We start from the raw sequence: 26,614 nt of genomic DNA, 5'->3' as shown, positions 1-26,614 counted from the left end.
GATTCCTCAAAGTAAGCCTATGAGACAAGTATGCTATTTTTCAGCTTTCAGCTAAAGAAAAGGGTCTCACAAAAGGAATAGTGGCAGACTATCTCACAGTAGTTCTATGGGGTGAAGCAAATAATTAATGTGCTCAGGTACTAACCAAAAGGTTAGTGGTTCGAGTCCACCCAGAGATGACTGGGAAGAAGACTCTTTCTTCCAAAAAACCAGCTATTGAAAACTCTATGTCAGACAGTTCTACTCTGACATCCATGGGGTCTCCGTAAGTCAGAATGGACTTGAGGAGAACTGGTAGCTCACTCAGTGCCATGTAGCTATTTCGTGGCAGGATAGGATTTGAATCCCTGTCTTCATATGCTGAGCTACTACTTTCTCAATTCCAGGTTGCTATCATTCCTCAATGTATAATTATTCTTCTTCCTTCCTTTCCACACCACTTTTTCAATCTTTCCTCCAGTCAGTTATTGTTTTTTTCTCATCAAAATCAAGCTGCTTTTGATACTAAGAAAGACTCAGTTTTAAGAAGGCTCAAAAGAAGCAGTCTCTGCCTCCAGGGACCTGGGTGTGAGCTCCCTCCTCCATGCTGACCTAGCCCTCTGCCCTCATCTGTATCAAAGTTGGAAGCACATACTGTTATAGTCACGTGTGAATAATTAATTATAATTCCACCATTAGACTCTAAACTCTTTATAGGCAAGAACTCTGGTCTTCACAGTGAATACAGCCCTTGCAGGTAATGGCTGATCAATAAATATTTGCTGAGTGTATAAATAAGTGTGTACTCTGCATTTAATTCAGCAAATATGTAATAAATCTTGCTTATTTATTGAACGCACTCTATTGTCCCCTAAAAAATGAAATTCTGTAGGAAGATATGAGTAACTAATGTGTATAAGAAACCACATGAAAGAAAAAAAGAACAGTGGTAATTAGTTATAGGTAATCAGCATTGAATACTTAGCACGTGCCAGACATTGGGCTTAGTACTTTATAGCATTGGCCCACTTAATCCTCATACAGTTTGATGAGGTGGTTAGTACTATTTTCTCCATTTTACAGATGGAAGACTGTGGCAAAGACTGGCTAAGTAACTTTCCCTGGTGTATACAACTAATAAGTTGTGAGACTGGAGTTCAAACAAGCCAATCAATAGTCCTTAGTATAGAGTTGTTGTCGATAGTTTAGCTAAGAAATGTGACAAGTTCACACAATACTGAACGTAGTGAGTATAGTGACATTCATTCATTCATCCATGTATTTAACAAATATTCAGGGATCGTCTTCTAACTGCTACTATTTTGTCAATACAGAAAGTATAAGGGAAAACCAAAAGATGGTTTGTGTCCTTAAAGAGTTTCTGTCTCACCAGAGAAAGAATGAGGCATGAGGAACCCTCTGGCACACCTGGGTACTTACCAGATACTAGACACTGGTGTGCTAAGAAATCCATGTTCATTGTCAAGGAATAACAAAGTTTATTTAATGCTTAAATTGCCCTGTGATACAGATATTATTATTTATATATTACAGATGAAAAGCCTGAGGCTCAGACAGTTTTTATTTGTTTTTTTTTTCAGTGACTCTTCAAGAGTTAGGTTTTAAATCAAAATGTTATTTTCCTAGGTATTCCTATGCTGTCTTTAAAAACACTCCAAATCATATGGATTGATAAAAATGCTTAATGGGTACTCATATTTCTGTCCATTTTGGAAATTTATGAATATAAATAAGTATATTGGAAAAAGAAAGATTTCTTATGGAAAAGACTCAGGGAGGGCACTAAAATGATCATAGTTTTTAGACAAACATGGTGGTGTCAGGTACTAGGTTAACAGTGGTTGATGAGATAAAAGGTGGCCAGAGACATGACTAGCTTTCTTTGTGTCATGAATTTTCCATTCCCAGAAATTCACCAAAGAGGTAATTTTTATTAAAGAAATAAATTAATAAAAATCTATTCATTTTGAGAAAAAAAAAAGCATTATTTCAAGCTTCTTTGAAGGTTCTTGAAAATGTAGCAGTTCCTTTTTCTATTCTTTTCTTTTGCTTTTAACTTAGGAAAGTTTGCTTCTTGAAATATTTAGAAAGCCACAGAGATTGTTTGGCTATGGGAAGGGTTGGAAGGAGGGGAGGAAATCTAGGATGATTCAGAAATTTCTGGAATGCAGTAATAAATGAAAGGAGTGCCACCACAATAAAAAGGATTGAGGCAAAAGTTTTGATAACCTTGGAGGGAAAGGTTTAGGGCTTTTGGATGCTTCTTCCTAAATCCCTCATGTTGTTCCCTCAGCAGGGTGTACAGAGATTGATGAAATCATAAAAATGATCATTCCAGCCTCCTGACTGTGAGCTCAAAGTGTCTTCTTTTCCTGTATTGATTGATAGTTACCCTGATGGCCATGCCCTTTGAAAGGGAAGGATAGAGCAAGAGTTATCCTGCTGCTCTGCTGTGTCTGAGTGACCTTGATTCAGATGAAATGATCAGCAAAATAAGTGCATTCCTAAGCTACATTCTCATATCCACCTTTACCTCAAAGCTGCTAGTAATTTTAATATTTAACTCCTACATATACTCCTCAATTGATTCAAGATCCGAAGGTGGGTGATTCAGTGTTCCCTTTAAACTCCAATAACAGTGAATCCAGAAATATCCCAAGCCTTTAAAAAAAAGAACAATTATTGTTACAATAAGTTTATTACTGCTATAACTACCATAGCCACATTTATTGAATAACTACCGTATGCCACTCTGGCCTGAGTCAAGGACACGGCATGAAACAAAATACCAGTCAGATGGTTTCTTGTTGTTAAGTGCCATTGAGCTGCCTCCCACTCATAGCTACCATTTGTACAACAGAAGGAAACCCTGCTTGGTCCTTCACCATCCTCACAACTTTTGTTATGCTTGAGCCCATTATTGTAGCTGCTATGTCAATCCATCTCCTTGAGGGTCTTCCTCTTTTTTTCTGACCCTCTACCTTACCAAGCCTGACGTCCTACTCCAGGGACTGATTCCTCCTAATAGTATGTCCAAAATACTTGAGATGAAAACTCCCCCTCGTTGCTTCTAAGGAGAACTCTGGATGTACTTCTTCCAAGACAGAGTTGTTTGTTCTTCTGGCAATCCATGGTATATTCATTATTCTTTGCCAATGCCATAACTCGAAGGTATCAATTCTTCTTCAGTCTTCCTTATTCATTGACTAACTTTCACATGCATATGAAACAATTGAAAATATCATGACTTGGGTCAGGTGCGCCTTGGTCTTCAAGGTGACATCCTTGCTTTTTAACACTTTAGAGAGGTATTTTGCAGCAGATTTGAGCCATGCAATGTGTCTTTTGATTTCTTGACTGCTGTTTCCATGATTGTTGATTGTGCATCCACGTAAAACAAAATCCTTGACAACTTCAATCTTTTTTCAGTTTGTCATGATGTTGCTTATTGGTCTAGTTGTGAGGATTTTTGTTTTCTTTATGTTGAGATGTAATCCATATTGAATGCTGTATTCTTTGATCATCATCATTAAGTGCTTCAATTCCTCTTCACTTTCAGCAAGTAAGGTTGTGTCATCTGCATATGGCAGGTTGTTAATGAGTCTTCCTCCAATCCTGATGCCAAGTCCTTCTTCACATAGCTAAATATAATTTAATGCAAAGACAGAGAAAAACAGTAGTATCAGGAAATCAACCAAGGAAGTTGAAGCACCTGGAGGCTAAATTGCAGAAATAATTCCCACACCTAAGCAAGGGCAGTTGATACTGTCACCAGAATCCAATGCAGGAAGGAAGGTTCTCCCTATCTTTTTCACCACATACAACCCAGTGAGAGTTTCCTTGTATGGATGCAGTCCTTCTAGAAAACATTCATATTGAAGCAATAAGGGAATGAGAAAGAAATTCAATTATTTCTCTCTCTCCTTTCTAGCTCTGACATCCTAATGTTGCCTTCCATTGGCCAAAGTCAGATGGAAACTAGACAGCAAAGAAGCCCTATTGATTCAATCCAGAGGGGTTAAACTCCAGTTGCAAAAAGCAATGCAGAGGATCTGAGCTTGGGGTAGGGGTGGCAAAGGGAGAATCATCAGCACTCCTTTATTATCTATAAATCCACACATTCCCGTATCTTTGTATTATTAGTTCCATTAAAAGTATAAGGTACAAGGCTCAGAATGAGTAAATAGTCCAAGTTCACCAAAAATTTATTGATCTTCCAAATCCCAAATTTTTCTTTTTATACCTTATGCCATTATTTCTTACATGTTATAAACAAAACAACTTATTATTTCTCCAACTTAAAAAATATTAAGACATTCAAGTGTACATTAAAATAATGAATCATATTGCTTCCTCATTCTTAGGAGACTTGATTCCCTAATGATTTTGGGGAGTGGGCAAAAATCATATCCCCAATGAGTTTAGGATTATCAAAAAAATAAAAGATAATAGTTGTTTTTAATGAGAATGACTTTCTGCTAGAAATAATTGAACCTTAGAGATTTGGTCCCCATGTAGCAATTCCATTATAAACTCTTCTTCAGGTTCTTCTTATCCATCCTGTGTTTGAGAAATCACTCTCCTTTCTCAGGTATGATTAAACATTTTTTTTTAGATTTTGGAACCCAGAAATAAATCTTTTAATCAATAAAAATAAAACAATAGGATAAAACCCATATTCTGACATATTAGCTAATGCCTCTACTAAAATATGCTAACTTTTCTCATGGTACAATTATTTACAAATGTACAAGGGAGTGATATTTACATAATGGAAAGGGAATTATACCAAAGGGAACCTCCATTCTATTGGTAGTTATTGAACATTTACAGTTGAGAAAACACTGTTCTAGGTTCTATTAAGGCTACAGCTACAGATTAGGTAAAATCCTCATCCCAATAACAAAGATTACACTTTGATGTTAGGCCTTCTTCTAGCATAAAAAAAATAGACCTGGTCTTTTTCACATCAAGTAATCATGGTAGCTACAAATTAGTAAGTGCGTGTTTTGAAAGTGTTATGGTACTTTTCTTAATTATGTAACCAGGTAGAGTGAGGTAGAAGTATAACAAGATCCTTATGATCAGAGCAATGTTTCTCAATATTTTTTGCATTATTACCCTCCAAGGAAACATTTTCATCCATTTTTTTTTCTAACTGCCCCTCCTCATAGATATCTAATCTGTGATATATATATATATATATATATACACACGTAGACATATATTTTAATGCTCTATGTGTATATCTGTGCTTTATATATAAAACAGTAAGATTTACTTTTGTTCCCCAAGAACCAATATTCATACCCTTAGGAAACAAATGCACAAAATATAAGAGATCCAAAACGTAAAATAGAAGGAAGATTAGTGACATGAGAGCTAGCCGAGGTAGATCAGAGTGGAGAGAAAGGAAGTACATGGCAAGGCAAAAGAACAACTTGAAAATGATCTTTGGTTTAGAGGAGCAATAAAGGAGGTCCTAGATCAATAAGGCTATGCACCACGCATAAATCCCACTGTCCCTGAGCTAATTAATCTATGCCTGAGGCAGGTAACTTTCCACGACTCGTATTTTAGGTATCTCATCAAAAGGTGTTGTATAAAACAAAATATTACAACTTCAAAGAAAGACAATGCTTACACTCATATGTCCAAGAAAATTGTAAGTAGAAATGCAATAAAGAATTACAAAAAGGTACCATGTAAAATATGAATATACCTATATATATATGGAACATTAAATGTTTAAAATATCAGTCACATGCTCACTAGGTTATTTCCTTATGCCACATACTTTTACAAGTTTGAGAGAAAAAATTATCAGAACACATGATGGGGGTAATGGATAAATGACAAAGAAAGTATTTTTATTTCATTTTCTTTAGACTTTATTAGAAGCCAAGGAACACGATGTTAAAGAAAAACCACTCCGACGTGACTGAATTTGTTCTCCTGGGCCTGACTGACCGAGCTGAGCTGCAGCCTGTACTTTTTGTGGTATTCCTAGTGATCTACCTTATCACAGTAACAGGCAATGTGAGCATGATTTTTTTAATTAGAAGTGACTCAAAACTGCACACGCCAATGTACTTTTTCCTCAGTCACCTCTCCTTTGTAGATCTCTGTTATGCCACCAATGTCACTCCGCAGATGCTGGTTAATTTCTTATCCGAGAGAAAAACTATTTCTTTCATTGGTTGCATCATACAATTCCACTTTTTCATTGCCCTGGTCATCACAGATTATTATATGCTTACAGTGATGGCTTATGACCGCTACATGGCTATCTGCAAACCCTTGTTATACGGTAACAAAATGTCCAAATGTGTCTGCACCTCTCTAGTCGCTGCTTCTTACATTTACGGCTTTGCAAATGGACTGGTACAGACTGTACTGATGCTACGTCTGTCCTTCTGTGGACCCAATGAGATCAACCACTTTTACTGTGCAGACCCACCTCTCATGGTCCTCGCCTGCTCAGACACCTATGTCAAAGAAACTGCCATGTTTGTGGTGGCTGGATCCAACCTCACTTGTTCTCTCACCATCATCCTCATCTCCTATATTTTCATCTTCACTGCCATCCTTCGCATCCACTCTGCTGAAGGGAGAAGTAAAGCCTTCTCCACCTGTGGGTCCCATCTCACGGCTGTCACCATCTTTTATGGGACTCTGTTCTGCATGCACCTGAGACCCCCTTCTGAGGCATCTGTAGAACAGGGGAAAATTGTAGCTGTGTTTTATATCTTTGTGAGTCCTATGCTAAACCCTTTGATCTATAGCCTGAGGAATAAAGATGTTAAAAGAGCAGTAAGGAAAGTTATCCAAAAGAAATTGTTTGTTAAATAAGTAGATATTTTGGACACAGGTACCTAATGTATCTTTATCATCTGGGCAATTAATGAGCATTTTTAATTAGCAAATCCTTTCCTGTCATGGAGAATTTTTTTGTCTTTCTTACATCATATATGGACTTTGGAGAGTGTGTCAAATTATTCGCTAGAGTTTACAGAGCCATCACAATAAATACACACACACAACAACAAGAAATACTGCTTAGAAATTCAAATAGAAGACCAGAAGCTATTGTTACTGCTCTGTAAAATCAATACAGATGACTGCATCCATAGTGCTATTACCCATGCAAAATTGAAAGAGAGAATTACCACATGCGTGGCAATGACATGAAGTCCCTGGGTGGTACCAACAGCTTAGTGCTGGGCTACTAAACAAAGGTCAGAGGTTCAAGCCCACACAGAGCCTCTTTGAAAGAAAGGCTTGGTGATCTACTTTTGAAAAATCAGCATTGAAAACCCAGTGGAGCACAGTTCTACTCTGACATACATATAGTCACCAGGAGTCTGAAAACACTTGACAGCAACTGTTGTTGTTAGCTACATGGCAATGGCAATTCGTTACATTTTTATAGTGCTGAATAATGTCCAAACTATTTTGTAAGAACTTTTTCTCCCTACAAGTTACACAGCTATGATCTTTTGGTTTTATTGAAGTATATTACTCAAAGAACCATCTTTGGAACGATATCACTGATCCAGTGCAATTCTTATTTGTAAAGATTTTGATAGAAATGACAAATTTCCTCAAGAAGCTTTTGTCTTTTCTTTTAAAACCAATATGCAGCTGCACACAGTTTGTGACCTCTTCTTCTCTGCCCTTTTGTTATTATCACCTTTTCCCTTTAAAAACTACATCTCATTTGTGTGTGCGTATGTATTTGATAACAAGATGACATTTCATATGGTCATTGTTTAGTTGAGTTTTTTTGTGAAATTCTTTATGAATTTACTTTTTAGGTCCTTTTCCTTGTATATTTTTAAATTTTGGTGTTTATCTTTTTTTTTTCTATATTCATTTTAGGACTTCTTTCTTAAAGATACAAATGAATTCCCTGCTGTATATTCATAATAATAAAAAATACATGCTTATTAAATTTCACTTCTTTTATTATGTTTTTTAAATGCAAAAATTTTATTATTGTTAAATTTTGCCAAACAATTTATATTTCACTTTATTACTTCTTTCTTTGCTCTTAGGAAATTAAGTTCTTTTGTACCTACGATCAAGCTGTTATTTCCTATATTAGTAAATTGTTTTTGTGGTTTTATGGTCATTTTTTTGTTAATTTTTTTCTGAACTATTTCCAACATATTGCCAAAAATCAAAAATAATATAAAGACCACCTATGTAACCACGGAAACCCTGGTGGTGTAATAATTAAGAGCTACAGCTGCTAACCCAAAGGACAGCAGTTCGAATCCCCCAGGCGCTCCTTGGAAACTTTATAGGGCAGTTCTACTCAGTTCTATAGGGTCACTATGAGTCGGAATCGACTTGACAGCAATGAGTTTGGTTTGAGTATAACCACAACTAATCATTATTAAGTCTTCACACAATGTTAACATTTTTTCATATATTTTTTTGGAAATTAATGATATTATAGGAATAGCTGAGTCATCCTTGCCTAATATTGTTTCTCTCTCCATGTGTTGAAGTAGACTGTATTATGAATTTGCTTCTTATCCCTACATAGATTTACATCTTCTTAATATTTATGTTTCCATATAATTATACAGTATTTTTTGCATGATTCGAAACTTAATATAAGTGAAATCACTCTATGTATCTTTCTGAAACATCTTTTATTTTATACTAAACACTGTTATATTATTTATCCATGCTGATTCATATAGTAGGATTTTTCACTGCTAGTTCCAATGTAAATATATAAATATGACACATATTTATCCATTCTACTCTTTATGGATGTTATTGATAGAGTTGTTTCACCCAATATAGGTGTTGTGAATACTAATCTCTACGCCTGTGATTATAGGGTATTTTTATGAAAATAGCATATGCCTTGTATGTTTGTTTGCCAACCAAGTCTTTCCTCCAGGTGGTACTTTCAGAAGTGTCACTTTGCCATTTTTTTTTTACATGTTGCTGTAAAAATTTAGCCTAGTGCACTTAAGAAAACACTTCACAGGGAGAGGGAGTGGTTGGCAAACAAAGGTAGACTGCACACTTTTTTGCATAAAAATAAATTAATCCCATTTGGGAATGGGTTGTCTTTGTTATGTTAATGAGCCAGAATTAGTGTTGGGTGTATTTTAAGTCAATCTCTGTTGAGATATAAAAGAGATTAAACAAGTGAGCAGAATGGAGAGGGGGAAAGAGATATGCCAAGCCACATGAAGATTACCAAGGAGCAGAAGTCAGAAGAGACTAGGGCTTTCTAACAGAGATGTCAGAGAGAGAGATTGCCCTTCCAACCAGCACCCTGAATTCTGTAAGAAAATAAATTATTGTTTGTTAAAGTCACCCACTTGTGGTGCTTCTGTTTCATCAACATTAGACAACTAAGACAATGGCTAATTGCATTTTTCCAGTTCCTTATTAACCCGAAAATCCAACAATAAATATTCTCATGTAATTCTGCTTGTGTACTGGTACAATAACTCCTCTCACGTACATACCTAAGACCATAAATTCTGGTTCATAAGATATGACCAACCAAACCAAACTCACTGACATCAAGTCGATTCTGACTCATAGTTCTCTCTACTAATTTACACTCTCATCAACAATGCGTGAGTTCACTTTACTCCACGATCTTTCTAACACAGCGTATTGCCAGACTTTTTAAAATGTTTGCCAATCTAATGGGTGCAAAATGGGTTCTTATTTTCATATTGTAAGTTTTTGGATCCCTCATTACAAGTGAAGTTAAGTATTTTTTAAATGTGTTTATGGTAATTAAAGGTTTCCCTTCTTTGTGTTGTATTCCTATATTCTTTGTCCACTTTTCAGCTGGGGTATTTTGTTATTTACTTTATCCACTTGTGATTGCTCCTTCTATATTCTGTTCTAAGTATTAATTTTTTCATGTCATATGCAGTACAAATGCATTCAACCTATTTCTAGCTTGTATTTAGCTTTTGTGTATGATGTATTTGGTGGTACACAAATTCATTTTAACATAGTTCACATTTATTAATGTCTGTGCTTTGTATATCTTGTCTAAAAACATCATTTCTCTTATATACATACAAGTATCATTTCTATTATATAGATATAAGTTTTGCTTTTTCATGTTTAGGGCTTTATTCTTCCTGAAACTTTAAATTGTGCAAAATAGAAGCTAATTATATTTTTTTAATGAAAATAACCAATTTTCCAGTTATTGAATAATCCCTATTTTTTTTCCTCATTAAGTTTGTAATGTAAACTCTGTTATGTGTTAAATTTCCACACCTGTATCAGTCTCTTTGGGTTCTTAATTGTGCGGCCAACTTGTCAATCGTTGCATCATTATAAACTCTTAGTTACAATTGTTTTATAATGCGTCTGCTACCTTTTCTCTGGAAGCTTGAATTTAAAGTGTTTTCATAAAAGATCTCTGAGTGAAGCCTACTTTAAGCTGAACAGAAATATATGGGTTTTTTTTTTTGCTTTTTGCTTTTGTTTTCTTTTTTCCAGAGGCTATGTATTTCATTTCCTCAGAATGACAAAGACCAACTGCATTGATTCAGTAATGGTGTCTAAGAGAATGAGAAAGAAAAAAAAAAATTAAATACTATATTTTGTCCTGTATCAACCCACTTATATTGGTAGACACCATTGTAAATATTCTCTACCTGTGGCTGCACATGCTTTTCAAGTTAAGATTTGTTCTGCCTTCATTGGCCGTATTGTCCTCTAGACTGTCAGATCCATGAGGACAAGGTCCATTGGTCACCATTTTTAAAGTCAGTATTTATCATGAAACCTAGGATATAGGTGGTTCTCAAAAAATACTGGTTGAGTTAATAAACCAAAACCAAACCCATTCCCACCAAGATGATTCTGAATCATAGCACCCGCATGTGTATAGAGTAGAATTACTCCATAGATTTTCCTGGCTGTAATCTTAAGGGAAGCAGATTGCCAGGCCATTCTTCTGTGGTGTTAGTTTGGTAGTCAAGCTCAAACCATTTGACTATCATTATGAACTTTACATTATGGTTATGTGAAAGCTCTAACTCTCTATCACCTTGCAATGGGATTTTCATGAATTGCTCACGATCTAAAACTTGATTGTGAAACTTAAAATATACATGCCTCATCCTTCCCACAATGAGGCAGAAACACTTTAAGGACACAAACCATCTTTTGACTTTCTTTTATGCTTCTTATACTGACAGCACAGTGACATATAGAGAGATGTTCCCTGAACATTTGTTTAATACACCAATGCCTGAATAAATGAGTACCACAATACTCAGAGAATGTTTAGTATTTTGTCAGCAAGTCACATTCCTTTGCTAAAATCTCAACAACAGCTTGATATCAAGGACTACTGTTCAGCCTGTTTGAACTCCAGTCTCACAACTTACTGGTTATATTTAGCATGTGATTGGAGGGAAGCTGAGGGAATATTTTAAAAAAAGGCGAAAGAAAGACGGACGAACTATGATTATAGGTTGCGGGATGACAGCCACCTACAACCCAGAAAATAGTTGACTTAGTATACAAAGACAGGGTTTCAAATTCTACCCTACCACATAATACTTTAGTGGTGTTGGATGAACAAACCAGTTGCCCTTGAGTAGATTCCAACATGGTAACCCATGTGTGTCTTAGAAATGTACTAATAGGGTTTTCAGTGGCTCATTTTCCAGAAGTAGGTCAGTAGACCTTTCTGGCAAGGTGCCTCAAGGTGGACATGAATCTGAAACCTTTTTAGAGACCATCTCAAGAACAGATTTGATGGTTGAACACCAATGACCAAAGACCAGAGGAGTTGTGGAGTGATATCAAGGATATCAATGTAAAGAAAGCAAAAGGTCATTAAAAAGACAGGAAAGAAAGAAAAGGCCCAAATGGATGCCAGAAGAGACTCTGAAACTTGCTCTTGAATGTAGAGTAGCTAAAGCAAAAGGAAGAAATGATGAAGTAAAATGGATGAATAGAAGATTTCAAAGGGTGGCTTGAGAAGACAAAGTAAAGTACTATCATGACATGTGAAAAGACTTGGAGGTAGAAAACCAAATGGGAAGAACATACTTGGCGTTTCTCAAGCTGAAAAATCTGAAGAAAAAATTTAAATTTTGAGTTGCAACATTGAAGTTTTCTAGAGGAAAAATATTAAATGAAGCAGGAAACATTAAAAACGATGGAAGGAATATACAGTCACTACAACAAAAATAATTGGCCAACCTTATACCATTTCGTGAGGTAGCATATTATCAGGAACTGATGGTAAGGAAGGAAGTTCAAGCTGCATGGAAGGCATCGGCAAAAAATAAGGATCCAGGAATTGACAGAATACCAATTGAGATGTTCCAACAAACAGATGCAGTGCTGAAAGTGCTCACTTATCAAGACCAAGAAATTTGGAAGAGAGCTACCTGGCCAACCGACTGAAAGAGATCTGTATTTATGCCTATTCCCAAGAAAGGTGATGCAATCAAATATGGAAATTTTCAAACAATATCATTAATATGACACACAAGTAAAATTTTGCTGAAGATCATGCAAAAGTGGCTGGAGCAGTATATAGGCAGGGAACTGTCAGAAATTCAAGCTGGATTCAGAAGAGGACATGGGATGAGAGATGTCATTGCTGATGTAAGATGGAGCCTATTGAAAGAAGAAAATACCAGAAAGATGTTTACTTGTGTTTTCTTCACTACGCAAAGGCATTCCAACTGTGTGAATCATTACAAGTTATGGATAACATTGCAAAGAATGGGTACTGCAGAACACTTAATTGTGCTCACAAGGAAGCTGTACTTTCGCCAAGAGGCAGTCATTCGAACAGAACAAAGAGATACTGAGTGGTTTAAAGTCAGGAAAAGTGTGTATCAGAGTTGTATCCTTTCACCATATTTATTCAATCTGTATTCTGAACAAATAATCCAATAAACTGAACTATATGTAGAAGAATGGGGCATCAGGATTGGAGGAAGACTCATTAACAACCTGCATTATGCAAACACAACCTTACTTGCTGAAAGTGAAGCACTTACTGATGAAGATCAAAGACCACAGACTTCAGTACGGATTACACCTCAACATAAAGAAAACAAAAATCCTCACAACTGGACCAATAAACTACATCATGATGACTTGAGAAAAGATAGAAGTTGTCGAGGATTTCCTTTTATTGGATTCACCATTGACACTCATGGAAGCAGTGGTCAAGAAATCAAAAGACTAATTATATTGGGCAAATCTGCAGCAAAAGACCTCTTTAAAGTTTTGAAAAGCAAAGATGTCACCTTGAAGATGAAGGTGCTCCTGACCCAAGCCATGGTGTTTTTAATCACCTCATATGGATCCAAAAGCTTGAGGATGAATAAGGAAGATCGAAGAATTGCCGTATTTGAATTGTGGTGTTGGCAAAGAATATTGAATACAGCATGCACTGCAAAAAGAATGATCAAGTTTGTCTTGGAAGAAGTAAAACCAGAACACTTCTTAGAAGCAAAGATGGTGAGGCTGTCTCACATACTTTGGACATGTTATCAGGAGGGATCAGTCCCTGGTGAAGGACATCATGCATCAAACCATATTTGCACCTCAGAGCTACTGTTTCCAAATCTGCATTTTATCCAAATCCCAAGGTAATTTGTAGGCATATAAAAGTTTGAGAAGCACTGCTCTTGGTAACATTGTCAACTGCTGTGCCCTGGCACACTGGCATGCTCCGAGTGTTTACAAACGTAAATGGGATAAACATGCTCTCAGCTCAGTTACTTGAATTGAATCTATTTTCAGTCCCATATATCTATTTTTTTTTTTATGTCTGTCTTCGAGAGGTCTTAAAAAGCACGTACTCCTGAGATCCTCCCCTTACTTACTCTGAAAATAGAAATTAAGGACCAGTTTATTAAATGTCTTCTATGCCACCAGGGTTTCCAAATATCTTCTTACTAACCCCAAATGTAGGTGGTTTTGTGTTTCTTATCAATTTCCTTACGTGGCAGGTGGGGGGTGGTAAGGGGAGACAATGGGGGAAAGAATGGTCAGGTGCCTTTCCTAGAGTTTGTACATCCAGACCTCTGAGCTATACGAACCAACTTCAGCCCTCTGGCACTCCAGCCTAGAGAGGAAGCTTTCTCTATCACCTGCACTTGAAAATTTTAGACCAAGATGTGAGAGGAGGGACTAAAATTAAAGGGGTGGGGAAATAGAGGGCCTGAGGAAGCAATGGGTCATACCAATTGATTTCAATATACCTTTTATTCTTAATTATGCTTAATTAAGTTATATTAATTCTTTCTTTCCTGAGCGTAGTTCTAGGGAGATATGACCTGTTTTTATGTATCACAGACATGAGGTTATAGTCTAGGGGAGGAAATGACCTTGCTCTTGCCACTTCTAAAACCCCAACAAAATAAGGCAAAATAAGTTTGTCCTCAAGGTTAGTGGTCCAAATGATGATTTAAAGGGTAAATGCAAGATTCTTCTGCTCTGAAAACACCTAATATCTTCTTATCTGTTGCCAGTGAGTCAATTCTGACTCATCGCAATCTCATAGTATTGAGTAGAACTCTCCCATAGGGATTTCAAGGCTGTAATCTTTACAGAAGCAGAGCGCCACAACTTTCTCCCCTGGAGTGGCTGGTAGGTTTAAACCAAGGAACTTTCAGTTAGCAGAGGAGCAGTTCAATCCCAGCACTACCAGGGTTCCTAATGTCTTCTTGCTACTGAAATGCTATTTTCTTCCTTTATTGGAAGACAATGTCTATCATTCCATCAGTAGAGAATTAAAAAAAAAAAAAAAAAAAACTCTGTTGCCTTCATGTCATTCTTGATTCATAACGTATAAAATACTGTTGTTAGGTGCCATCCAGTCAGTTCATTCTCATAAAAAAAAAAAAAAAAAAAACCACTGCCGTCGAATCGTCATAGAGACCCTTTTTAAGAAGGAACAAAACACTGCCCAGTCCTGCGCTGTCCTCACAATCATTGCTGTGTTGAGCCCATTGTTGCAGCCTATATGTCAAACCTTCCTCTTTTTCAATGACCCTCTACTTTACTAAGCATGATGTCCTTTTCCAGGGACTGGTACCTCCTCTTAACATGTCCAAAGTAACTGAGACAAAGTTCCACCCTTCTTGCTTCTAGGGAGCTTTCTAGCTGCACTTCTTCCAAGACAGATTTGTTCTTTCTTTTGGCAGCCTATGGTATATCCAATATTCTTTGCCAACACCATAATTCAAAGGAATTTATTCTGCTTAGGTCTTTCTTATTCATTGTTCAGCTTTCACATGCATATCAGGAGATTAACAATACCACGACTTGGGTCAGAAGCACATTAGTCTTCAAAACGATACTTTTGCTTTTTAACACTTTAAAGGAGTCTTTTGCAGCAGATTTCCCCAATGAAATGTGTCTTGATTTCTTGACTGCTGCTTCCATGGGCCTTGATTGTGGGTCCAAGTAAAATGAAATCATTGATAATTTCAATATTTTCTCCATTTATCATGATGTTGCTTATTGGCCCAGGCTTAGGATTTTCGTTTTCTTTACCTTGAGGTGTAATCCATACTGAAAGCTGTAGTCTTTGATCTTCGTTAGTAAATGCTTTAAGTCCCCTTTACTTTCCAGCGAGTAAGGCTGTGTCATTTACATATTGCAGGCTATTAGTCTTCCTCCAATCATGATGCCAAGTTCTACTTCATATAGCTGAAGATAATGTAATGCAAGACAGAGAATGCCCATAAGTATTAGGAAATCAACCAAGGAAGCTGAAGTACCTGCAGGCTAATTGCTGAAACAACCCTCACCCCTAGGCAAGGGCAGTTGATACTGTCACCATCTTCTTCATCATTTACAACCCAGTAGGAGTTTCCTTGGATGGATGCAGTCACTCTAGCATATTCATATTGAAGCAATAAGGGAATGAGGAAGAAATCTAGTTACTTCTCTCTCCTTCCTAGCTCTGACATCCTAATGGTGCCTCCCATTAGCCAAAGTCAGATGGAAACTAGACAGCAAAGAAGCCCTACTGATTTAGTCCAGAAGGGTTAAACTCCAGTTGCAAAAAGCAATGCAGAGGATCTGAGCTTGGGTAGGGGTGGCAAAGGGAGAATCATCCACACAGGTTTATTGTCTATAAATCCACACATTCCCATATCTTTGTATTATTATTCCCCTTAAAAAGATAAGGTACAAGACTCAGAATCACTGAATAACTAGTCCTAGTTCACCAAAAATTTATTGATCTTCCAATGGTATTCCACAATCCAAAATGTTCTTATGCAACATGCCATTCTTTCTTACATGTTATAAACAAGACAACTTATATTTCTCCAAGCCAAAAAACATGAAGACTTCCAAGTGTAAATTAAGATAAATAATGAATCATATTGCTTCCTCATTCTTAGGAGATTTGATTCCCTACTGATTTTGGGGAGTGGGCAAAAATCATGTCCTCAAAGAGTTTAGGATTATCGGAAAAAGAAAAGATAATAGTTGTCTGTAATGTGAATAACTTTCTGCTAGAAGTAATTGAACCTTAGGGATTTGGTCCCTATGTGACAATTCCATTATAAACTCTTCAGGTTCTTCATATCCATTCTGTGTCTGGGATATCATTCTCCTTTCTCAGGTATGATTAAACAATTTTTTTTTTTTTTTTAAGATTTTGGGATTTAGAAATAAATCTTTTAATCAATAAAAATAAAATGGTAGGATGAAATTCATATTCTGAAAAATTAGCAAATGCCTCTACTAAAATCTATAGTTAATTTTGCCACTATTCTTCCTGTAGTATGATTATTGATAAGTGTACAGTGGAGTGATATTTACGTAATGGAAAGGGAACTAGACCAAAGGGAACATCCCTTCCATCAATAGTTATTGAACATCTACAGTTGGGGAAGCACTGTTCAAGGTTCTGTTAAGGCTACAGCTATAGATTGGATGAAATCCTTGTCCCAACAACAACAACAAATGAGATCACACTTAGATGTTGGGTCTTGTTCTAGATTAGACCTGGTTCTTCTTTCATCAAGTAATCATAGTAGCTACTTTTGAAAGTTATACCTAAATTAACACATTTTCATGAAGGGAATTGCCATTAATAGCCAAATTGAGGAACAGAGAGATTAATAACCTGCCCAAGGCCATGCACCTGGCAACTAGAAGAGCTGGGATTTCTACCCCTGATGTCAGGCTCTCAAGTACAAAGTACCTTCCAAAGTTAACTCTTTCCATTCTTGGCGTTGTAGCTACTGAAAAACAAACAAACAAAAAAACTAATATCACATTGTCACACCTGGTTGTTACCATTGAAGGAGGCTGGAGATTTTTCATGATGGTCTCCATAGTCACTTTTACCCTCCCCAGCTGTTCAGAGATGCACTTTGTGATATCTTAAGGACAGTCTCAGTTGTATGGGTAGTATGATCATCATCTGGCTATGAACTCTGGGCATGTTTTAAGTAACTTAAGTTGCATTTATGTTTTAGTAGTTTTCTTAATTATGCAACCAGGTAGAGTGAGGTAGAGTTATAATAAGATTATTATAATGGGAACAATGTTTCTCAATATTTTTTTCATTATCCCCATCCCAAGGGAAAGTTTTTATGCATTATTTTTTTCTAATTGCCCCTCCTCATAAATATCTAACCTGTGATATATATACACAGATATATGAACATATATTTTAATGTACTTTATGTATACCTGTGCTTTATACATAAAAGAGTAAAATCTACTTTCATCCCCTAAGAACCAATATTCATACTCTTGGGAAAAAAAAATATCTAAATATAAGAAATCCAAAACTTAAAACTTAAGCAAGATGTAGTGATATGAGAGCCAACTAAGGTAGATCAGAGTGGAGAAAATGAACGTACATGGCAGGGTGAGAGAGCAGCTTGAAAACGATCTTGGGTTTAGAGGAGCAGTAAGGAGGCCCTAGATCAATAAGTCTATGCACCATGCATAAATCCCACTTATCCTGGAGTTCATTAACCTATACATGAAGCAGATGATTTTCAAAGACTCACATTGTAGATACCTCATCAAAAGGTGTAGTATAAAACAAAATATTACAATTTCAAAGAAATACAACGTTTATACTCATATGTCCAAGAAAATTCTAAGTGGAAATGTAATAAAGAATTACAAAAGGATACCATGTAAAATGTGTACATATATACAGAATATTATATTAATATAATTGTTCAAAATATCAATTGCATGCTCACTAGGTTATTTCCTTATGCTGCATACATTTACAAGTTGAGAGAAAAGACTATGAGACCACATGATGGGGGTAATGGATAAATGACAAAAATATATATTTTTTTTATTTCATTTTCTTTAGATTTTATTAGAAGCCAAGGAACACAATGTTAAAGAAAAACCACTCCGAGGTGACTGAATTTATTCTGCTGGGCCTGACTGACCGAGCTGAGCTGCAGCCTGTACTTTTTGTGGTATTCCTAGTGATCTACCTTATCACAGTAACAGGCAATGTGAGCATGATTTTTTTAATTAGAAGTGACTCGAAACTGCACACGCCAATGTACTTTTTCCTCAGTCACCTCTCCTTTGTAGACCTCTGTTATGCCACCAATGTCACTCCGCAGATGCTGGTTAATTTCTTATCCGAGAGAAAAACTATTTCTTTCATTGGTTGCATCATACAATTCCACTTTTTCATTGCCCTGGTCATCACAGATTATTATATGCTTACAGTGATGGCTTATGACCGCTACATGGCCATCTGCAAACCCTTGTTATACGGTAGCAAAATGTCCAAATGTGTCTGCATCTCTCTGGTCACTGTTCCTTACATTTATGGCTTTGCAAACGGTCTGGTACAGACTGTACTGATGCTACGTCTGTCCTTCTGTGGACCCAATGAGATCAACCACTTTTACTGTGCAGACCCACCTCTCATGGTCCTCGCCTGCTCAGATACCTATGTCAAAGAAACTGCCATGTTTGTGGTGGCTGGATCCAACCTCACCTGTTCTCTCACCATCATCCTCATCTCCTATATTTTCATCTTCACTGCCATCCTGCGCATCCGCTCTGCTGAGGGGAGACGTAAAGCCTTCTCTACCTGTGGGTCCCATCTCACTGCGGTTACCGTCTTTTACGGGACTCTGTTCTCTATGTATCTGAGACCCCCTTCTAAGGCATCTGTAAAGCCGGGGAAAATTGTAGCTGTTTTTTATATCTTTGTGAGTCCTATGTTAAACCCTTTGATCTATAGCCTGAGAAACAAAGATGTTAAAAGAGCAATAAGGAAAGTTATCCAAAAGAAATTGTTTGTATAATATATCTTTATCAACTGGGCAATTAATGAGCGTTTTTCTTAGCAAGTCCCTTCCTGTCATCGAGAATTTTTTGCTTTCTTATGTCATATATGACCTTGGGGAACGTGTCAAATTATTTGGTAGAGTTTACAGAGCCATCTCAGTGAATAAAGACACATACACACATACAGAAACAGCAACAAATACTGCTTAGGAATTCAAACAGAAGACTGCAAGTTATTCTTATTGCTCTATAAAATCAGTAAACAGATGACTGCATCCATAGTACTAAAACCTATGCGAAATTTCCACATGCTGTGGCACTGATGGAAACCCTGGTGGCCTCGTGGTTAAGTGCTACAGCCACTAACCAAGAGGTTTTCTAGAGAGGTTAGGCAGTTCAAATCTGCCAGGCACTCCTTGGAAACTCTATGGGGCAGTTCTATTCTGTCCTTTAGGGTCGCTATGAGTTGTAATGAACTGGACGGCAGTGTTTTTTTTTTTTTGGTGTCATTGATATGGAGTAGTTCTGCGGAGCCAACAGCTTAGTGCTGGGCTACTAACGAAAGGTTAGAGGTTCAAGTCCACCCAGAGGCTTTTCCAAAGAAAAGCTTGGTGATCTACTTCTGAAAAACCACCCATTGAAAACACTTGACAGCAACTGTTGTTGGTAGTTGTATGGCAATGACAATTCGTTACATTTTTATAAGGCTTAGTAATGTCCAAACTATTAAGAAATTTTCTCCCTTTTTTCTACAAGTTACAAGCTAAAGATCTTTTGCTTATATCTAAGAATATTACTCTCAGAACCATCTTTGGAATGATGTCACTAATCCAATGGAATTCTCATTGTATAAGGATTTTGATGAAAATGCGAAAAATTTTTCAGAAGGATTTTCTTTTCTTTTAAAACCAATAGGTAGCTGCACAGCATGTGACCTCCTCTCCTTTACTCTTCCGTTATCATTATCTTTTGCCTTTAAAAAGTAACCCCATTTGTGTGTCCTTACATACTTGATAAGAAGATGGCATTTCATCTGGTAATTGCTTATTTGTATTTTTTTGTGTGAAATTCTTTGTGAATATCCTTTTCATGTCATTTTCTTTGTGCATTTGTAAATTTTTTTGTTTCTCTTTTCTTTTTCTTATTCATCTTAACACTTCTTTTATAAAGATACAAATTAATTTTCTGCTATATATTAATAATAATAAATATATGCTTATTAAATTTTGCTTCTTTATATTCTATTTTTCAAGTGCAAAAATTTTGTTATTTTTAAATATGCCAAACAATTTATTGTTTCTTTCTTTGCTCTTAGGAAAGTAAGTTCTTTTCCACCTATGATCAAGCTGTTATTTCCTATGTTATTAAATTTATTTTTGTGGTTTCACTGGTCAATTTTTTGTTATTTTTTTCTGAACTATTTCTAACATATCACCAAAAATCAAAAATAATTTAAAGACCAGCTGTATAACCATGACTAATCATTATTAAATCTTCACATAATGTTAGTATTTTTTCATATTTTTTTGGAAATTAATGATATTATAGGAAAAGTTGAATCATCCTTGCCTAATTTTGTTTCTCTCTCCATTTCTTGAAGTAGACTCTATTATGGGTTTGTTTCTTATCCCTATATAGATTTACATTATATGCTTGATATTTATGTTTCCATATGATTATAGAGTATTTTTTGCATGACTTTAAACTTGATAAGTGAAATCACTCTTTGTATTCTTCTGAAACTTAATATAATTTAATATGAAATGCTATTGTATTTATGCTGTATGTATGTATGCTGATTCATGTTGCCCTGGTGCTTAAAAGCTATGGTTGCTAACAAAAAGGTTAGCAGTTTGAAATCACCAGCCACTCCTTGGAATCCCTATTGATTGGTTCTACTCTGTCCTATTGAGTCTCTGTGAGTCAGAATCCACCCCACAGCAACAAGTCATTTTTTTGTTTGTTTTTTTGATTCATGTAACAGCAATTTTCACTGCTGGTTCCAATGTCAGTACATAAATATGTCACAATATATTTATCCATTCTACTCTTTATGGATTGAATCATTTCCCCCAAAATGTGTGTTGTAAATACCTGCAGTTATAATGTGTTTTTACACAAATAACCTATGCCTTCTATTTTTGCTTGCCAACTATGCCCTCCCTCCAAAATGTATTTTCAGAAGTGCCACTATGCCAATTGTTTTGCATGTAGCTGTAAACCAAGGTAGAATGCACAGGTTATTGGGGAATGAGTTGTCTTTAAGTTAATGAGGCAGGATTAGTGTAGGGTGTATTTTGAGTCAACCTCTTTTGAAATATAAAAGAGATGGAAGAAGTGAGCAGAACAGAGATGGGGAAGAGATATGCTAAGGCACTTGAAGATTACAAAGGAGCAGAAGTTCAGAAGAAACAAGGTCTTTCCTCCAGAGCCAACAGAAAGAGAAAATCTTCCCCTAGAGCCAGCATCCTAAATTCTGTGAGAAAATAAATTTCTGCTTCTTAAAGCCACCCACTGGTGGTATTTCTCTTATAACAGCACTAAATAACTAAGACAATGGATAATTGCATTTTTCCAGTTCCTTACTAACACAAAAATTCAGCAATAAACATTCTTGTGTAATTCTGCTGCTGTACCAGTGCAATAATTCCTGTCATGTATGTACCTAGGACTGTAAATTCTGGGTCATAAAATATGGGCAACCTTGAATTTACTGTATTTATTGACAAATTTCTCTACCAATTTACACTCTCATCAATAGTGGGTGAGTTCACTTTACTCCACATTCTTTCCAAAGCAATGTATTGTCAGACTTTTAAAATGTTTGCCAATCTAATGGGTGCAAAATGGATTCTTATTTTTTTCTTGTAAGTTTTTGGATCTCTTATTACATTTTTTTTTAATTACAAGTGAAGTTAAGTATTTTTTAAGTGTATTTATGATAATTCAAGATTTCTCTTCTTTCAGTTGTATTCCTATATTCTTTGTCCACTTTTCAGTTGGGTTATTTTGTGCTTTATTTTATCGATTTGTAATTGCTCCTTATATATTCTAAGTATCAATTTTTTTTAATGTTATATACAGTGCGAATATATTCAGCCTATTTCTAGCTTGTATTTAGTTTTTGTGTATGACGCATTTTGTGGTGCACAAGTTCATTTTAACATAGGTCACATCTATTGATATCTGGGCTTTGTATATCTTGTCTAAAAACATCATTTGTATTATATATATAGATATAAGTTTTGCTTTTAGGTCTTTATTCTTTCTGGAAGTGTAAATTGTGCAAAAGAGCAAATAATTATATTTTCTTAATGAACATAGCCAGTTTTCCATTTATTGAATAACCTTTTTTTTTCTCATTAAATTTGTAATGCAAACTCTGTTATGCATTGAATTTTCATACATGCATCAGTCTCTTTCTGGGCTCTTAATTGTAGATCCAACTTGTCAGTTATCAGTTAAAAACTCTCTTAGTTATAATAGCTTAATAATACACCAGCCACATCTCCACTGGAAGCATGAATGTTAAAGCGTTTTCTTAAAGGGTCTCTGAGCAAAGTCTCCTTTAAAGTGAACAGAAATATCTGTTTTTTCTTCCAGAGGCTATGTTCATCATTTCCTCAGAAGGACAAAGACCAATTGCATTGTTTCAGTAGTGGTGGCTAAGAGAATGAGAAAGGAAAAAAAAAAAGTATAGATATATTTGAATGCTATATTTTGTCTTGTATCAACCCACTTATTTTGGTAAACACCACTACAAATATTCTCTACCTGTGGTTTTACTTGCTTTTCAAGTTACCATCTGTTCTGCATTCATTGACCATATTTTCCTCCAGGTGGTCAGCTCCACCAAGACAAGGTCCATTACTCACCATTTTTAAAGTCAGTATTTATCATGAAACCTAGGATACAGGTGGTTCTCAGAAAATATTTGTTGAGTTAATAAACCACAACCAAACCAGTTTCCATCAAGCTGATTCTGAATCATACCACCGCCGTGTGTATAGAGTAGAATTGCTCCATATAGTTTTCCTGGACATAAGCTTAATGGAAGCTGATTGCCGGGCCACTGTTCTGTGGTGCTAATTTAGTAGTCCAGGGCAAACATTTTCACCATTATTATAAATGTTACATTATGTTTGCGTGAAAGCTCTATCTAGTCTCTATCACCTTGCAATGTGATCTTCATGAATTCCTCACAATCTAAAACTTGATCGTGAAACTTAAAATATGCATGCCTCATCCTTCCCATAATGAAGCAGAAACACATTAAGGACACAAACCATCTTTTGACTTTCCTTTATGCTTCTTACATTGACAACACAGTGGCATATAGAAGATGTTTCCTGAACATTTGTTTGACACACCAGTGACTGAATAAATGAGTACCATGATACTCAGAGAATGTTTAGTATTGTGTCAACAAGTCACATTTCTTTGCTAAACTCTCAACAACAACTTGATATAAAGGACTATTGTTCAGCCTGCTTGAATTCCAGTCTCACAACTTACTGGTTATATATAGCATGTGATTGGAGGGAAGCTGAGGAAATATTTAAAAATGGTGAGAGAAAGAAGGAAGAACTATGATTATAGGTTGAGGAATGATAGCCACCTACAGTTCAGAAAATAGCCATGCCACATAATAGCTAAATGGCACTGGGTGAACTACCAGTTGCCCTTTAGTAGATTCCAACATGGCAACCCATGCGTGTCTTAATAGCAGTGTGCTAACAGGATTTTCAATAGTTGGTTTTTCAGAAGTAGGTTACTAGGTCTTTTTTCCAAGTTGTCTTATAGTAGTGTTGAATCTACAACTTTTGGTTAGCAGCCAAGCATGTTAACTATATGCACTACCCAGAGCCCTGGGTTAGCTAGTTGGCCACCATTCCTTCCGTAGAGCCTGTCTAGTGAAGTTGAAGGCTGTACCTATCACAAAGGGATACTATAAGGAATCAATTAAACTATGTCTGTGAAATCCCTTGACACATAGGAAGTGCTCAGCAAGATGTGTGCTGAATGACATCGTCTGTTTAACAATCCTCCTTACGGCTGACAACACTTAAAATGCCTGTGCTCACAGAAAGGATATCACTAAGAGCTTGGATTTTAGAAAAATAGATCATTTTGCTCTAATATAAAAGGAAAACATAAAAATCAGATCATTGTCAAAATTTTAAGATGAAACCTCTTTGTGTGCCTGTCACAGAGCTCTTGAAATAAACACTGGGAAATTTGAAATGATAGGAAATGTGACTAAAGTACATGATTATCTTCCTGATCCCAGAGAGTTCCAATTAAACCCAAGGAGGGCAATTCAGGATGTAATACTCATCACTGCTACTCCTCAGTTCTTCTGAGAATTGCTTTAGTGGGCAGGTCCCCACCTCCCTCATCCTGCTGTAAATACAACTTCATTTAGCAGCTTAGAGAAACATCAGGAAACTTCCTTCATGACATGATGAGAAATCAGTGCCGATCAGAATCAGAAATAAGACTTTGTGTTTTACTATTTTTATATTTAACCAAGAAAAAATTATACTAAGTTCTTACCCTAAGGCTCACAAATTATACACATTTTCCCACCTTAAAAATCAGGTTTTTTTTGTTTTTTTTGTTTTTTGACCTTGCAAGTCAGTGGGGCACACGAATAGAGTTTTGTTTCTACAAGTGAACGTGCTTTTCCCCCAGTGGCTGTGGGCAAAGAAGTAGAGGAAGTAAAGAGAGCCATCTATGAAAAAAGTTAACTTTATTTGTAACCACACTCATTATATGCTTACTCTATGCAAAGCTTTAGTTAAGAGTGCTATTTTACTTCTCATTTCAAACCCATTTCCCGTTTTACAGCTCAGGAAACAGAGGCCAGGCAGGCTGAATACCTAGCCAGTATCACACGGTTAAAAACTGGTGGAGCCAGAATTAGAATCATGGATTAAAATTAGATTCACAAAGTCTAACTTTCTAAATACTAAAGTTTTGACTCCTTCAGCTTCCTGGGTGTTAGAGCAAGAGCAGCTTGTCATAATCTAATTTGATTTATTTATTTGGCAAAGGCTGTTACTGAACTAAATGTTACCCAAGTTCACCCAGAGAGTTAGCTGTTGACAGAGGTGGGCATACGCTCCAGGCCCACCTAGAAATTTTGTTTGCTTGAAGGCATTCTTCTCTGAACATAGAAGTCTGCATGTTGCATGCACATACACACACATGCACACACACATGCTCACACATCACTAGCAGTTGTCAACAAATGAGTGCACATGGTATTTTTGCACCTTCTCTTTATTCTCCCAGAATACCCTTCCCAAGATATGCTTATTGGTTGTTTTCTTCCTCCTTTGATTTGTTGCTAAAAAAAGAAGTCATCATTTTGGTGAGGTCTTTTCTGATGTTCCCATTTAAAATTTCAACACCCTTTCCAGTAGTCCAGAGCCCTGGTGATGCAGATCTTAAAGCATTCGGCTGCTAACTGAAAGGTCGGTTGTTGGAACCCACCAGCTACTCCACTGGAGAAAGATGTGGCAGCCTGCTTCCATAAAGATTTTGGCCTTGCAAGGTCATGGAAGCTCCATAGACACACACAAACTTCCTAAGGGACCAAACTGCTGGGCTGAGGGCTATGGGGACCATGATCTCAGGGAACAGCTAGCTCAACTGGCATAACATAGTTTATAAAGGAAATGTTCTACATTCTACTTTGGTGAGTAGCATCTGGGGCCTTAAAAGCCTGTGAGTGACCATCTATGATACTCCAATGGTCTCACCTCTTCAGGAGCAACGAAAAATGAAGAAAACTAAAGATACAAGGGAAAGATTATTCCAAAGGACTAATGGGCCTCATCTACCAAGGCCTCCACCAGACCGAGTCCAGGACAACTAGACAGTACCTGGCTACCACCACTGACTGCTCTGACAGGGATCACAATAGAGGGTTCCAGACAGAGCTGGAGAAAAATGTGGAACAAAATAAGAAAGACCAGACTTGTGGGCCTGACAGAGGCTAAAGAAACCCCAAGAGTATGGGCCCCAAACACCCTTTCAACTCAGTAATGGAGTCACTCCTGAGGTTCACCCTTCAACCAAAGATTGGACAGGCCCATAAAGCAAAACAAAATTAAAGGGGCACACCACCCCAGGAGCAAGGAATAGAAGGCAGGAGGGAACAGGAAAACTGGTAATAGGGAACCCAAGTTTGAGAAGGGAGCGTGTTGACATGTTGTGGTGCTGTTAACCAATGTCATAAAACAATACGTGTTCTAACTGTTTAATGAGACTATTCCATAAAACATCATCTAAAGCACAATTTAAAAAAAAAAAA

The 26,614-nt window shown here is 36.5% G+C and overlaps 3 protein-coding genes across 3 annotated transcripts in view; 2 read left to right on the top strand and 1 right to left on the bottom strand.

Annotated features, from left to right (window-relative positions):
* LOC126080416 (olfactory receptor 5M11-like) overlaps window positions 1-26,614 on the bottom strand; it is a 63,273-nt gene that overhangs the window by 8,305 nt on the left and 28,354 nt on the right. Inside the window, 1 exon segment of the mRNA XM_049891637.1 lies at window positions 23,068-23,082. Coding sequence (XP_049747594.1) covers window positions 23,068-23,082 — 15 coding nt within the window.
* On the top strand, window positions 847-6,852 carry LOC126080760 (olfactory receptor 1030-like). The gene is made up of 2 exons (XM_049891935.1): window positions 847-857; window positions 5,913-6,852. Exon 2 carries the CDS (start codon window positions 5,914-5,916, stop codon window positions 6,850-6,852), a length of 939 nt encoding a protein of 312 aa, XP_049747892.1. The 5' UTR covers window positions 847-857; window position 5,913.
* On the top strand, window positions 18,375-19,310 carry LOC126080746 (olfactory receptor 1030-like). Its single transcript, XM_049891923.1, has one exon. The coding sequence runs from the start codon at window positions 18,375-18,377 to the stop codon at window positions 19,308-19,310; it is 936 nt and encodes a 311-aa protein (XP_049747880.1).

The sequence above is a fragment of the Elephas maximus genome, chromosome 7, assembly GCF_024166365.1.
Source record: "Elephas maximus indicus isolate mEleMax1 chromosome 7, mEleMax1 primary haplotype, whole genome shotgun sequence".
Classification (NCBI taxonomy): Eukaryota; Metazoa; Chordata; class Mammalia; order Proboscidea; family Elephantidae; genus Elephas; species Elephas maximus.
This window is presented reverse-complemented; position numbering and strand designations above follow the sequence as displayed.

Excerpts from the sequence above, each read along its gene's own strand:
- LOC126080760 (XM_049891935.1), top strand. The coding sequence starts at position 5,914 with ATGTTAAAGAAAAACCACTCCGACGTGACTGAATTTGTTCTCCTGGGC.
- LOC126080746 (XM_049891923.1), top strand. The coding sequence starts at position 18,375 with ATGTTAAAGAAAAACCACTCCGAGGTGACTGAATTTATTCTGCTGGGC.